The 15,428-nt window shown below is 43.8% G+C and overlaps 1 protein-coding gene across 1 annotated transcript; it reads right to left on the bottom strand.

Moving 5' to 3' along the window:
• Positions 1-308: 308 nt before the first annotated feature.
• On the bottom strand, positions 309-14,495 carry LOC134986796 (cell cycle control protein 50C-like). The gene is made up of 4 exons (XM_063950459.1): positions 14,270-14,495; positions 8,847-8,990; positions 8,548-8,757; positions 309-2,354 (listed from the first exon to the last, which is right to left on the bottom strand). The coding sequence occupies exons 1-4, from the start codon at positions 14,454-14,456 to the stop codon at positions 2,161-2,163; spliced, it is 735 nt and encodes a 244-aa protein (XP_063806529.1). The 5' UTR covers positions 14,457-14,495; the 3' UTR covers positions 309-2,160.
• Positions 14,496-15,428: the final 933 nt, after the last annotated feature.

The following is a 15,428-nucleotide window of genomic DNA, read 5'->3' as shown; positions in this document are numbered from 1 at the left end:
CGATATACCTTGTTATCTTGTTATATCAGTCTGTATACCATCACAATTTTGAACTGTTTGTATTGTCTGTACTATCTTGAAAAAAACAATATAAACAATATATATCTAAAAAAAAAGTATTGCACTTTGAATGTCCCCGCCCCCCCCCCCTCCTTTATTTCTGTATATTGTTTATAAGAGGTAATTAATAATACTCAATTAAAAAAAAACTGGGCCGTAATAGTGGACTTTGGGAAACTCTGATTTAAGGTATCGAAATATACAATACTTTGGGAGAACTTGTATTAGATATGCTTATTTGGTTCTCCTGCTGGTAGTGGTTAAATGAAAAGAACAGAGCCTGAACAATTACTGCCATTTAATTCAGTTTTTATTTTTGGCCAGATCAGTGTATTCAGAGATAAGTGGCCAATCTCAGGGGTTTCAAGCACACAAGGAATCTTAAAGTTTCAGGATTATTTTTCCTATAAAAATATCAGTTACTCCAGTATCTTTAACATAGAAAGTTTATTTGTTCCCATGTTATCACACAGGTGAACTTAGTACTTTTGGGTGTGAGAAGCGTGATAAGTAATAGGCACCCATGGCAGTCATGCTTGATTGGAACAACAATTGAATTGCTCCATTGGATGCCCATTACTTATCACTGCAAATAAAATTCTTGAATCTCCCTCTAAGGATAATGTCACATTGGCTCTTTGTTGGGTAGTGTATTTTAGCACAATGCAAAATCTTCTTTGATGGTGCATACACTTACAGAACATGATGACAGCTGAAATGGGAGGAGTTGGAACTGAAGGCATTCTTGGCAATATGAAGTTTGGTGGAACAATGCAGAAACAAGGTTTCATTTAGTAGAGTGAGATTTTCTTGTTGCAATAAAGGTCTGGGAGGGAGAATTTGTGAGGTTTTCCTTGCTCTGCTGAGCGGTACACAACCATTTCCACTCTACATCATACTTACCTACTTTACGCAGGTATCAGCTGATGGGGGTGGGGCAGGGCTACTTGCATAATTAACCCCACCCCTCACTGTAACATGCCAATAGTGGTCAAATTATACGATTATTAAAGAACTGCGTCATGTTGATATCGCCCTCTCCCCACGGGCCACAGTTACCAGCTTTATTCTCCCTATCCTCCCCACCTTACTCTTTTGGGAACTTAGAGATTCATAGAAATTTGGGAGTCTCCCTGGAGGGTCTTGGAGAGTAGAGAAGTATACCCTAATAATAATAGATAATAGAATGCTGCATATTGCACTTTCCTATTGCACCTCCATTGAGAACATTTTTGGGTGCACTTCAAGCATTGTAAATAAAATCACCAAAAAAACTTCAAACACCCAAATTGCTGTTGTCAAATCAAGTCTTGCCATTAACAGTCACTGTGACCTGCCAGCCACTCACAAGCGAGAATAGCAGATGATCTTACTGCAGCAGTGTAGAAGTGATCAGTCACCCACCTGCGGGATCAGGGCTCCATCACTTTTTATCCATTAGCATGCTGGGAAACAGAACCAGAATGAGGTCAACACTGATCCAGCTCTCTTGCATCCTGACCTGCCTCACCAGATGGGAAAGCTGATGTGTGGGGCCCTGAACATAATCCGGCCCTGCTCTCATGACTCATTTAAGTGATAAATTAGTATTTTAGGAGAAACATTTTACAAGCTGTATTTATTGAAAGACATGGTTATATGGTGACAGGAGCTGGGACTGATGTGACGCTGACAGTTCTGCACAGCACATCTCTTCATATTTGTCATCTCCAGACGTGCCAAGGTGCTGTGTGGAGCTGTCTCCTGATAACAGAGCGCAGGCCATCTAAACACACAAGAACAATACTAAGAAACACTGCACATAAAGCGTACAATGTATACTACCTCCAGGTCTTATTCTCTACCTCACTGTACATAACAGCTCGTATAAGTGCTGCTCCTCTCACAAAGGTTCCCACATATTGAGAGGGATAAGTGAGAAGTTCCTAAGGCTAAAATACAGACACAAATACCTATGTGATATTACCCTTACCAGAGTGTGGTTCATCACTAAGAGCTACTCATTTGTCCTTATTCCCTATGCACAGATAAAATGTTTCCCATATGTAGCAGAGATGGTTAAGGTAACTGTGTTTTCACTTCTTGCAGCGTTTGCAAAGTTTATCTCCCTGAGAACGATTTTCTTTTGGGCTTCCTTTTCTTCAAGAACACAGCAAGCATTACAAATGCTGTTAGTATAATGGCTGCTCCGGTCACGGTGTACGCAATTCCCAGAAACATGTTACTTCCTCCACACCATGACAACGTGGTCAGGATAACATGCTTTTTCCCTCCGAACTTCGACACAGGAAAATCTGATTGTGCAAGTTAAGATGATAGTTTATTCTGAGCACAACCTATAATATAACAAACCACAGTACTGTATATCCACAGACAAATACACATGTACAGTGAGTGGTAATTAGACACTGTAGAACGGGCAACTCAGATATAGAACATTTATATTAAAGGGTTGTTTACAACACAGACTCACTTTGACCTGTCCTATTCAATGTTGCAAATAAGGTTGTATGTGGTATGCACAGTGCCAGATTAAGGTCGACATGGGCCTGGAGCTGAGATTTATGAAGGGCCTATTGTGTGCCGCTGTGGGGGCAGGGACAATTGCTGCAGCAGAATGACTGATGTGGGGGTGTGACCAGTACTGTGGGTCTGTGGTCTACATAGGGTGTGGCCTGTGCTGTGAGTGTGGCTATCGTTATGGAGGGCATAACTGGTGCACACCTTCATCTACTTTATAGTGGAGCTATAACAAGAAAAAAGTTTTATTTTTTGTGAAAGTGGCGATCTGTATTGTTTGACTTTTATTGAGTGCTAGAGTAGTTTAGATTAATAAAAAAAGAAAAAAAATCCAAAATTGTTCACTGTTATTGCCATATTTATGTAAGTGTTCATCCCACATTTATAGCACTGTATTAAATTAATAAATTAACTGCTTCTTGGTTGCCTTCTTTTTAGAAAATTAAAGAGCTGGAATGGCAATACTGGATCAGGGCGGTAAGGTTTAAAGCCCCGTACAAACTGTGCGATGCGCTCAATGAGCAACATCACACATTATGTTCCCTCCACGCCCAGGCCACCCGACATGGGCATACACACTGTGCGATATTGCACAGTGACATCATGCCGTGCCCGGGCCATGCTTGCAGCTTTGGACATCAAGTCCAAATTGAGCTGCATGCATGGCCGACAGCGAGGTTCATTAACAACCCCAGGAGCACGCATCAACCGGCGCATTCAGCATACACACTGTGCGATATCACAAATGATAGTGCTCAGAAAGGTGAAAAGTAGCAATATCGTCTGTTTTATCGCACAGTGTGTATGCACCTTAACTTACTGCATTGCAGATGTTCATGCGTGAGCTGGTTTGGGCTCTCAGTTTTATTTTTTAATTAAAAAATACAAATAAAATGTAAAAAAAATCTTTAAGATTATAAAAAAAACCTCAAAAAAATCATTAGATATAAAATATATTAAAACAAAAACAAATTGAAACTGTCGTTGCCATCCTGAGATAGCGATTATAAATCAAGTAATAAGGTGGTGCAAATACCATTACAATACTAGTTAAGTAGACTTCACCATGCAGGTATTAACTTTTATTCAGACTTTTGTGTTTATTATTATTATTATTATTATTATTATTATTATATTATTATTATTATTAGAGATAGCTAACAATTTTTTTATTACCTTTAATGTTTATGGCAAAGAACAATTATGCCTTTGAAACATCTACCCTTTGAACATTGAAATTGCACTCTCTGAAAATATTCTTCATTTTCAACCTTTGTGTGATTAAATGTTTAGTATAATACGTATAATACAGACAACATCTTAGGGGGTCATTCTGACCCATTCGCACGCAGCAGTTCCTCGCTGCGTGCGAACGGGTTGGAACTGCGCATGTGCGGTGGCCACATTGCGCACGCGCGTCGTTGCCTGGCGACGACCGTTGCTGGGCAGCGACCAGAAGAAAGATGAAAGTGATCGCTAGCGCGATCGCAAGAAGATTGATAGTGGGGAGGCGTTTCGGGGCGGATAGTCACCATTTTCCGGGCGTGGAGATCCGAACGCAGGTATATCAAGGCATTTGGTGTGCTGATGTCTGACGTCAATTCCAGGACCTTCGTCGCTGGATCCATCACACAGGGTAAGTAACTGCAGGGCTGGTCTACTGCTGCACAAAACTTTTTTAGCATAGCAGTGCTGCACAAGCGATCGCAGCCCTGCTATGCTAAAATACACTCCCCCATAGGCGGCGTCTAGTTGATCGCACAAGCAGCACAAAGTTGCTACGTGTGATCAACTCGGAATGACCCCCTTAGTGACCACCATATAATGCAGAGCATTCACCATGTTCATGTAGTACCCTTTATACACATTCTGCTAGACAACAATGGTGAATTGAGAGAGAGAGAGAGAGAGAGAGAGAGAGAGAGAGAGAGAGAGAGAGAGAGAGAGAGAGAGATGGAGATGGATGTAGGAGGCAGGCACAGTATGAAGAAACACATAGCATGTGGGGGCAGTACTAATGGGAACAGCAGGAGATGGGGGGCTGTAGGAGGCAGTGACGTGCGGTGGGGTGAGGCAGGTAAGGCAGAGCCTTTCCTGTCATACTAACGTTTGCACCAGAGTTTTTACTGTATAAAGTATATGTAAAATACAAAGAATATGCTTGAAATATCTTTTTTTTTTATTATTCTAATAATTTTTATAGCCAAATCTCTGCAGTAAAAGTCTATGGCAGGTGAGGCAGTGCCTCACCTTGCAATCTTTTACGCACCTCTCATATCAAAACTCACAAAATTTCCAGGGATTTATACTGCTGCACCTGTGTATAATGTCCAGATTTACCCTTTGACAAATATATTGCGTTTAAATCTTTCTCTGGTGCTAGCTAGTGCCTCCTGAACCATTTAGCTCACTGCACGTCCCTGGTAGGAGGGTATGAAGGGGGCAGAAGTGATGGGAACAGCAGGAGATGGGGGCAGTAGTGCAGGGGACAGGAGGGTATGATGGGGACAGTAGTGATGGGAACAGCAGGAGATGGGGGCAGTAGTGCAGGGGACAGGAGGGTATGATGGGGACAGTAGTGATGGGAACAGCAGGAGATGGGGGCAGTAGTGCAGGGGACAGGAGGGTATGATGGGGACAGTAGTGATGGGAACAGCAGGAGATGGGGACAGTAGTGATGGGAACAGCAGGAGATGGGGGCAGTAGCGCAGTGGATGAAGGGGGGTAATAGTGATGGGAACAGCAGGAGATGGGGGCAGTAGCGCAGTGGATGAAGGGGGGTAATAGTGATGGGAACAGCACGAGATGGGGGCAGTAGCAGATTATCATGACTCCATTATAGTGTGTCCCAGTCTGGTTATTTGGAGGCCAAAGTTGCAAATGCTCAATACAGAAGAGCGTTCTGCAAGCAGCGCTGTCTGGAACAAACGGTCAGACTCCAGTGCTGCTTGCTCCCAGTACAGTAGTAACTGCACTGCTGTCACTATCTCCTGTAAGTGCGACTGATGTCTGTACCTGCTGTCGGGCTGATTGCTCCTTAGTTCCCCGGCTTCATGGGTCCCAATGGGCAAGAAATTCAGGGAGATGCTGTGTGGCTCGTCGCTCTCCACTTCCTGGTTTGCTGGTGGCAGGCCCGGCAAAATAGACATTGCTGCAACTGCTAGTTCCGAGTGCCACCTCCAGGCAAACTGCGCTGTGTGGCACACTTGGCATCCTGCTACATACAGCCCTGCCATGCCATATATATATATATATATATATATATATACATACATATACTTTACACTCTTTAAGCAATGGGGGCCCCTCATGTAAGTGTCCAAGCCCCCCTGGACCTTAATCCGCCTCTGCACACTGGCTGACTGAGTGACAGCAGCAGCTGAATTTTCATGACTTCAGATGCCAGGAAAATAAACAAAGCCACTGACTGCCCAGGGGGCGGAGCTAATCGGACCTTTGGGCGGAGCTTCAGGCTTCCAGGGGGAAGGGGGGGTGGCTCCACGCTCAGTGTGGGCTGGAAGGAGTGGAGCAGTGAGTGGAACTTACGGTCTGGGGACAGAGCCTTGGATCAGATGGCATGGGAGAGGAAAGGAAGCACAGCTGCAGAACGCCGAGGGGGCAGAGCTTATCGCGGTTTAGGCGGAGCTTAGCACGGACGTGATCTGTGCTTCAGGTAACATGGGGGTGGGTGTACACACTGCAGTGCAGGCAGAGCGGAGGGTGTAGGTGGAGCATTGGCCGGGGCGGAGGCTTATGCTGTTGATGAGTGATGACAAGAGAAAGGTATTTCTCCTGTCATCGCTGGCTGGCTGCATTGCAGGAGACTCTTTTGGCCTATTTTCAATGGGGGGCCTGGAGCTGCAGCTCCATCCGCCCCATCGTTAATCCGGCCCTGGGTATGCATCAAAAAAGGAAAGGGGTCTAATTATAGGTCAGTCCCAGCCATCTAATGCAGAGGTAGTTTAAGATAAGACCGGGCCCGTGTGCAGGCTCTGTGCGGGCCCTCTCCTCTGTAACATTGTAGTAGACTCAAAAAAAGCCTGTGAGAGGGTGTCTGTACTGGACTGTTCTTTGGCTTGTAGGGGCTAATTAAGGTATGGACTCTATTGTCACAGCTGTGCGCAAATACTGCAAGAGGCGTCTGGTGTACATCGACGCCTCCTGCTGCAGCATCGGCATCCCAGTCTCCTACCCCAAGTAGCACTGCGGCTTCCCGCACACTGCATCTGGAGCTGCAACACAATTGCAGCACATGTGCACAGTGCGAAACAGGTCAAGAGCGCATTTCTGTAATAAGTGGATATTTTAATGATATAGCACTTACACCGTAGGCCCCCATTATTTCTGGTTTGTAAATGGCCTTTATATATAGTTATATATCTCTTTTTCCGACACACAGGTTCGGCGACAGGGAGGGACAAAGGGGACACCCGTACCGGGGCCTGAGGGTAAGGGGCACAAAAAATGGTGCCACAGCTACTAATAATGTTTTTAAAGTGAATACACCAGCTGTCTGTGATTTAAGTTACAAAAACACGGTGCAGCCTTCACCAATTGCCCCCCCCCCCCCCACCCCCTCCCGCAGTGTTGGTTCATTACTGGCAAGCAGGGCAGTGGCACAGTGACCAACTGGCAACCAGTAGAGACCCCCACCCACCAGGCTGTGCCTACCCCTCACAGCCACACACTGGAGTCTGGCGGCAGCAACCCACCCCCGACTACTCCCATCACCCAGGCTGCAGCATGTATAGAGTGGACAAGTGCCCACAGCCTAGACTGGCCAAAATGGTAGCCTGGGACCTGTCACCATGCTGTCCATGGCCTGGACTATGCCCCCACCCTCCTCCCCCGGTGTAAGCAGACCGGGAGACCCCTGTGACACAGGCTGAGCTGAGGTGGGGAAAGTGGTGTGCAGTGGATTGGATGCCTGTAGGAACCTTCCCCTGGGAGCATTGCCCAACCGGACCGCCAGCCCATGAGTACCGCCTTGTTCCATAGCTGTGGGAGTAGAAGTCCCAGCATGCCTTCCTGCCTTTGTACTTCCACAGAAGCTGCAGAGCTCCATGTTGTTTCCTCTTGACACTAAAGTTTGTTCTTTACATTTGGCATGTTGTTATGTGGCAGTGAAACTACCAGTCCTAGCATGTCTCAGCCTGGAGCTTAAACAGGCCACCCCCTACCATAGGAAATTTTTGTCCTGGGCTGCATTTGGTCTAGAACCGGCCCTGCCCCCTAGGTTACCCTGTAACTTGGTATGGTCCTGGTGGTCCGTTATGCGTTGCCATAATGACGCTGCATCAGCCTTGCCCTCCCTGTCTGTCCCTGCCGACATTGAGGAGCCAGGCATACCAGCAGGAACACATATGTATGTATGTGTATATGTGTGTGTGTGTGTGTATATATATATATACAAACAGAAAGTTCAGCACTCACCATAGCAAGCTCACTTATCCTCATATCATCAATAAATAAATAATAATTTATTTATTGATGTTGTGAGGATAAGTGAGCTTGCTATGGTGAGTGCTGAACTTTCTGTTTGTATATATTTGGGTTGGTGGCCATGGGCTGCATGCACCCCACCCTATGAGTGGTGAGTGCAGATATTGCACCCCGCTTCTGGGGTGGCGAGTGCTGTGGTTTTCTAGATTTGTTTGTGTATATATATATATATATATATATGTGTGTGTGTGTGTGTGTGTGTGTGTGTGTGTGTGTGTGTGTGTATATGTGTGTGTGTGTGTGTGTGTGTGTGTGTGTGTGTATGTATATATATATATATATACACACACGAAAAGTATTTTTTTTTTTTACATTTCTATTTATTTTTGGTAAAGCCACCATCTGCTTTTAAAAGTGGGGGGACATGGGAAGTGCACATGGCCACAAAGATATCGGTGTACCGGTTGCCAAGATTTCTCTTGCTGGCCCTGCCTACACATCAACTATCATCAGTAGAAAGGATACTATAATCAATGATGTAGCTGTAATTGCCAGCCGGGAGGCCATCAGAGAACTGTTGTACACGGGAGAGGCGTCTGTAGAGCTTTCTGAAGTTTGGGAGTGCGGCCACTCTCATCCAGTTGATCAAGTCGTCGTTTAGGTAGCCATTGTTAGAGGGTTCCAGAGGATCAAGCTCATAAACTGGTTTCTGCCAGTATGGAGGTCTGGCACTTCCTGTGAAGTCAGAACCATGATTCTACAAGATTATACACCTCACTTTCATAAAGTAACATTATGCATATTATGTGGCCAATGCACTTTACCAGCAAATGCCTGGACGAGATTCCCTGTTGGTTCTGGATTTCGGAACTTCACATTCTTATCAGACCACCAGGTGTTTCCTGTCCTCAGCAGAGGGACTGGGATACTGGAAGAGGCATCCGGCTGATAGAAAAGCATTATTGTGTCTGGGAAGGAAGAAGATTAACTGTTACAATAATCCATAATATCTAAGAGACATTAAGGGTGTGAATCTGAGAGGCACGCGGAGTGGCTGCAAGTCTAGACGGCAAAATCACAGGGTCTGGCACTCCCGCCTCAATCTCAATTTACTTAACATGGGTAGTCATGTTCGTGGTGCGGCAGTCCAAGCTATGCATAAATCTGTCTCAGCAGCTGCTTGTTAATTGTCAACGTTTTAATGCCTCTATTATAATGGCATTTTCATCAGAACTAATCCAAAAATGCCATTAGTCCCCTGTCCTTTGCTGAAATCTTCATACATATGATGTTAATAAGCGCTGATATGCATGCAATGTATGTAGGGCAGTAGAGAGCCTGGCTGGACACAATGTATGTAGGGCAGTAGAGAGCCTGGCTGGACACAATGTATGTAGGGCAGTAGAGAGCCTGGCTGGACACAATGTATGTAGGGCAGTAGAGAGCCTGGCTGGACACAATGTATGTAGGGCAGTAGAGAGCCTGGCTGGACACAATGTTTGTAGGGCAGTAGAGAGCCTGGCTGGACACAATGTATGTAGGGCAGTAGAGAGCCTGGCTGGACACAATGTATGTAGGGCAGTAGAGAGCCTGGCTGGACACAATGTATGTAGGGCAGTAGAGAGCCTGGCTGGACACAATGTATGTAGGGCAGTAGAGAGCCTGGCTGGACACAATGTATGTAGGGCAGTAGAGAGCCTGGCTGGACACAATGTATGTAGGGCAGTAGAGAGCCTGGCTGGACACAATGTATGTAGGGCAGTAGAGAGCCTGGCTGGACACAATGTATGTAGGGCAGTAGAGAGCCTGGCTGGACACAATGTATGTAGGGCAGTAGAGAGCCTGGCTGGACACAATGTATGTAGGGCAGTAGAGAGCCTGGCTGGACACAATGTATGTAGGGCAGTAGAGAGCCTGGCTGGACACAATGTATGTAGGGCAGTAGAGAGCCTGGCTGGACACAATGTATGTAGGGCAGTAGAGAGCCTGGCTGGACACAATGTATGTAGGGCAGTAGAGAGCCTGGCTGGACACAATGTATTTAGGGCAGTAGAGAGCCTGGCTGGACACAATGTATGTAGGGCAGTAGAGAGCCTGGCTGGACACAATGTATGTAGGGCAGAAGAGAGCCTGGCTGGACCCAAGTAATTTTCAGGGGGTGTGACCTAATCACAGGAGGCATTGCCATGCAAAAAAAATTCAGGGGAAAAAAGTACTTTAAGTGCCTCCCTGGCCACACTGCAGCCCAGCACACGACAGCGTGTGCTGGGTTGAGGAGAAAAGCTGCATCTGCTGCTGCTGCCAGGTAAGGAGGGGGGGACCTGGGCCCCCATTGGGCCCCACCAACAGACCTGGGCCCAGGTAATTAGAGCCCTCTCCCCCCTCCTCTCGGTACCACTGAATGTATGGTGGGATTCAAAAGCGATGCTTGATGTCTGTAAGCTTGGTGAAGTTGACTGTCCTACAGTGTGGAGCTGTGACTGTGAGGGTGAATCAAGAGCATGGATGGGGGTTTAGAGAGAGAGAGAAAGAGAGAGAGAGAGAGAGAGAAAGAGAGAGAGAGAGATTGCTTAGAGGGTAATTTCAGGGTTCCCAAACAACAACACCCCTTGCACCCACTGTAGCTACACCCATGGGCTGAGCCGCTGGTGATGTACAGTTTAGGTATGTGAGACATAACCACCCCGTGCTTCCTCCTTCAGGCACTGTGATGAGCACTGCTACACAAAGGTCCTTACCAGGAGCAATGTAGAGAATGACAAAGGTTAGTTTTAAACATAATTTAGTATAATTTTATATGTTGCTCCAAATTACAAGAAGGCACCCACAATCTAGAAAAGCCCCAAACATTCTGCGATAAAGATCTATTAGCTCCAGTTTCATTCAGAGAGAGAATTTCTTCACTTCTAGATACATTTTCTGTCTTTTTTTTTTTTTTTTTTTACTTTTTTCCCTTGTAGTTTTTAATTGTCAGACTCTATTTCATATTCATCATAAGACTAAAATCATAAGGAAACTATTCAGGGTTCACCTGGAACAGCCGGAACCGATCATAAGTATAAAGTGATCAGCAACTACAAAACCACATTCTGAGGCTCGACAATAAATGATCATATATTTTACCTTTATATAAAACCAGACAATTACAACTTTTAACGATTACCTGCCATGACCCAGTAATGGTTACTTAATCTGAACATATATTTTTTCTAAACATTTCTTTTTTATATATTTTACTTACAAGTCATAAGAGCTATGGCCCAAATGTATTAAGCGTTAAAAAATAATAAAGTGGAGACAGATAAGAGTGATAAAGTACCAGCCAATCAGCTTCCTAACTGCCATGTCTAGACTGTATTTAAAAAAATTACAGTTAGGAGCTGGTTGGATGGTATTTTATCACTCTTTGGTGGAGATGTATGAAGCAGTGAAAACAGTGGAGAAGTGAGACAGTGGAGAGAGTGGCCATGGCAACCAATCAGCGTTGACGTAACATTTCTAATTTGCATACTATAAAAGTATACAGAACAGCTGATTGGTTGCCATAGGTAACTTCTCTACTGGATCACTTCACCACTCTTATCACTGCTTAGTACGTCTCCCTCCTATATCCGTCTCCACGTTATCACTTTTTAAGGCTTAATACATTTGGGCCTACAGTATGTCCCAAATGTAGCAAGTTAACAACATTTTGTAAGAACGCAGGCCAAGGCTTAAAATATTTTAAAATAATTCCCACTGGTGCAAATTATATTGTATGAAGATTTGTTTTTTTCTTATTTATTTTACTTCCACAATACACCTAACACTTACTAGCCTAAGATATATCTAGCATTGACTATCCAAGCATCACATGAATAAGCTTGTAGAACTGGATTCTGACAGAATTCAGTTAAGATGCAAAAATTAACCAGGCGCTAATATACCACAACCCAACTAAAATGGTTGTGTTAATACAATGTTTAGTATCAATATTTAAACCAATACAATATATGTTCAAGCTGCAAGAAAAAATTGACTTGGGGTAAATCAAGTCAAACAGAGAGAAACCGGCACTTTAAAGTCCCTGGTAACTTGGAAACAACAAACACATAGATTCCTGCGCTAATTAACTCTACAAAATGATATGGCTCAGAGTTTGCTTGACTCAATAAAAACAAAACAAAAAGGATAATTAAATATACTTTATATGATTCTTTTTTATTTTTATCACACATACATACATGTATGTTTAAAAATTAATTTAAGAATAAATTGATTAGACCGGTCTAAATAAAACATAAATCAAAAAAGCAAAAATCAGAACATAGTAATAAGCTAATAATAAGCTAAAGGAGGTGGATCATAAGTAAACTCCTGTGCACAGAAAAATCAATAAAAATACTAAAAATAAGTCCTTTGTATAGGATCGTGCAAATAGTTTGACCAGCTATAAATTGCAACAGTGTCTCGTTATGTTTTGTAGTGTTAGACACTCTTCATCAAATTGCCACTCAGCCAAAAAGTGCAACAGGTAAGTGTGACAAACGCTCCACAACGGAACTTTACATATGGTTCGCACCTGAAGCTGACATGCGGAACAGGAAAATAATGTGAGACGGTCTCGGGCTGCGGGAAGGCGCTTCGCTGGCGCCTGGTATGTTATTGTTAATTACCCCGACTTCCAGGCTCTGTGAGTCCGCGTCTTCGGGTGCCGTATGCAGACACCTGCGTCCCGTTAATAGGCACACCTTCACCGTTGATTCTCCTGATAATGCCTCTGGAGCCCGGCTTCCAGGCTCTGTGAGTCTCCGGGTGCCGTATGCAGACACCTGCGTTTTAGTGTTACTCACACGTTCACCATCAATTCTCCAGATAATGTCACTGGAAAAGATATGCTGTAAAAGTGCAATATAGCTGGTGCACAAAGGTCCAAATAGGCTGCTCCTCTGACGCGTTTCGCTCCTCTTATGGGGGCTTCCTCAGAGGAGGAAGCCCCCATAAGAGGAGCGAAACGCGTCAGAGGAGCAGCCTATTTGGACCTTTGTGCACCAGCTATATTGCACTTTTACAGCATATCTTTTCCAGTGACATTATCTGGAGAATTGATGGTGAACGTGTGAGTAACACTAAAACGCAGGTGTCTGCATACGGCACCCGGAGACTCACAGAGCCTGGAAGCCGGGCTCCAGAGGCATTATCAGGAGAATCAACGGTGAAGGTGTGCCTATTAACGGGACGCAGGTGTCTGCATACGGCACCCGAAGACGCGGACTCACAGAGCCTGGAAGTCGGGGTAATTAACAATAACATACCAGGCGCCAGCGAAGCGCCTTCCCGCAGCCCGAGACCGTCTCACATTATTTTCCTGTTCCGCATGTCAGCTTCAGGTGCGAACCATATGTAAAGTTCCGTTGTGGAGCGTTTGTCACACTTACCTGTTGCACTTTTTGGCTGAGTGGCAATTTGATGAAGAGTGTCTAACACTACAAAACATAACGAGACACTGTTGCAATTTATAGCTGGTCAAACTATTTGCACGATCCTATACAAAGGACTTATTTTTAGTATTTTTATTGATTTTTCTGTGCACAGGAGTTTACTTATGATCCACCTCCTTTAGCTTATTATTAGCTTATTACTATGTTCTGATTTTTGCTTTTTTGATTTATGTTTTATTTAGACCGGTCTAATCAATTTATTCTTAAATTAATTTTTAAACATACATGTATGTATGTGTGATAAAAATAAAAAAGAATCATATAAAGTATATTTAATTATCCTTTTTGTTTTGTTTTTATTGAGTCAAGCAAACTCTGAGCCATATCATTTTGTAGAGTTAATTAGCGCAGGAATCTATGTGTTTGTAGAATTCAGTTAAGGGCAGATGAATTCACCACACTTTATGGCAGGCCAATCTCGAATTTTGGATTCAACCGAGGATGGGTGAAAGGTGCGAGATGCTATGATACAGCATTGCATCTCGCACCTTTAAATGCCATGGCAGCGGCAATCCACACCCTTTGTCTACAATTGAATTCCCATATATACATTGTATATTATTGCCTCAGTTATAAAATTAATTTGTTTTTAGATCTTTGTACTATCTAATAAATAAACTTTAATACTTTAGTGTTTTGCATACCCACCACTGTCACTGCATATAAATGAAGTTATTTGGGCATATGTCTTGCTGTTAATGAGGAGATATGTACTGTGTTCATCAGAACCCCCTGGTATGTGTAGCCCTCTTCCCTTCCCTACTTACCATTAAACATGCTGTTGGCAATTGCACCACAGGGAGCCATTGGTGTTCCATTGCTGTAAGTGGTAAATGGTGCACAGTAGCTAGATGTCCGCACGCTCTGTACAAAAGCAAGAAACACACATACAATCACTCCTGGGCAGTGCGATAAGGTCTTTCTTTTACCATTGTCGGCAGACAGCAGGGTCATCTTTTCGTATAGGTCCAAGGGCAGTTGCCCAAGCGCCCCAGGAGTATAAGGAACCTAGGCCAATAGCTGATGGTCCCCTTTTTCCAGGAGTACCAGATTTTTGAAAATCAGCCCTGGGGAACCAGACATATCCGACTTCGAAGTGGTTCTCCCCATGCAAACCTGTTAATTGCTCTTCCCAGCCAGATATCTCAGATTCTGTCTGACTTAGAGTTTTTCTGAGGGTATACTCCAAAAGCTGGGACATTCCCCTTTTGGTGGACACTGGCAGCTGGTCTCTAATGCCCACAACCAGAGATATCAGCATTCCAGCAGCTGGTCCCTGCTCCAGCTCCACACGCCTGGTATGCAGTTTTAGATTTTTGTCTGTGGATTGCACACTGCGAGTACGGCCCGTTTTACTCCTTCTATCTATATGGACTATGGGGCTCATTTAGGAAGCACTAAATGGATTAAGAACCCCTAAGTTATATCTTATATATCCCTTCAATAGGCTATATATTAGGCCGGTAATTAGTAATAGCTCAGGAACCAATAAGATGGATACAGGAAATGAGGTAATCTTAGAAGGTAGATAAATTCAGAGACCTGGGCTCTATCACAGTTATCCACTGGACTCTGTGAGGAGCACATGTATCTCTGTAAGTAATATACAAAGCTTTTTTCCACTATTCCTTCATAAATATAACGTTATGCCTGTATGAATGTTTTTTATGGTATTAAATTGATTTGATGCTTTTTAAATAAGTATTAATAGTAATTATTAAGTTTGTAACCATACTCCTTTGGGATTTAGATACAAGAGATTCTGGTAGTAATTAGGTATTTAAAGATAGGTAATGACAACCATATATATATTTTTTAGGCATTTCTGCCCTTATACGTTATAAGAGGAAATTGCTTCATTATTGCACGTCCAGTGCTATTTAATACTGCATGAAATTTCGGTATGTATTAATAATTTTGTATACA

The sequence above is a fragment of the Pseudophryne corroboree genome, chromosome 2, assembly GCF_028390025.1.
Source record: "Pseudophryne corroboree isolate aPseCor3 chromosome 2, aPseCor3.hap2, whole genome shotgun sequence".
Classification (NCBI taxonomy): domain Eukaryota; kingdom Metazoa; phylum Chordata; class Amphibia; order Anura; family Myobatrachidae; genus Pseudophryne; species Pseudophryne corroboree.
Note: the sequence above shows the minus strand (reverse complement) of the source record. Positions and strands in the feature narration are given on the sequence as shown.

Bases quoted from the DNA above. Each gene is read 5' to 3' on its own strand.
- LOC134986796 (XM_063950459.1), bottom strand. From the start codon at position 14,456: ATGACCCTGCTGTCTGCCGACAATGGTAAAAGAAAGACCTTATCGCAC. The intron at 8,758-8,846 runs GTAAAGTGCATT...CTGACTTCACAG, and splicing joins TCTCGTCCAGGCATTTGCTG to GAAGTGCCAGACCTCCATAC. The intron at 2,355-8,547 runs GTATCCTTTCTA...TTGCACAATCAG, and splicing joins CAGCTACATCATTGATTATA to ATTTTCCTGTGTCGAAGTTC.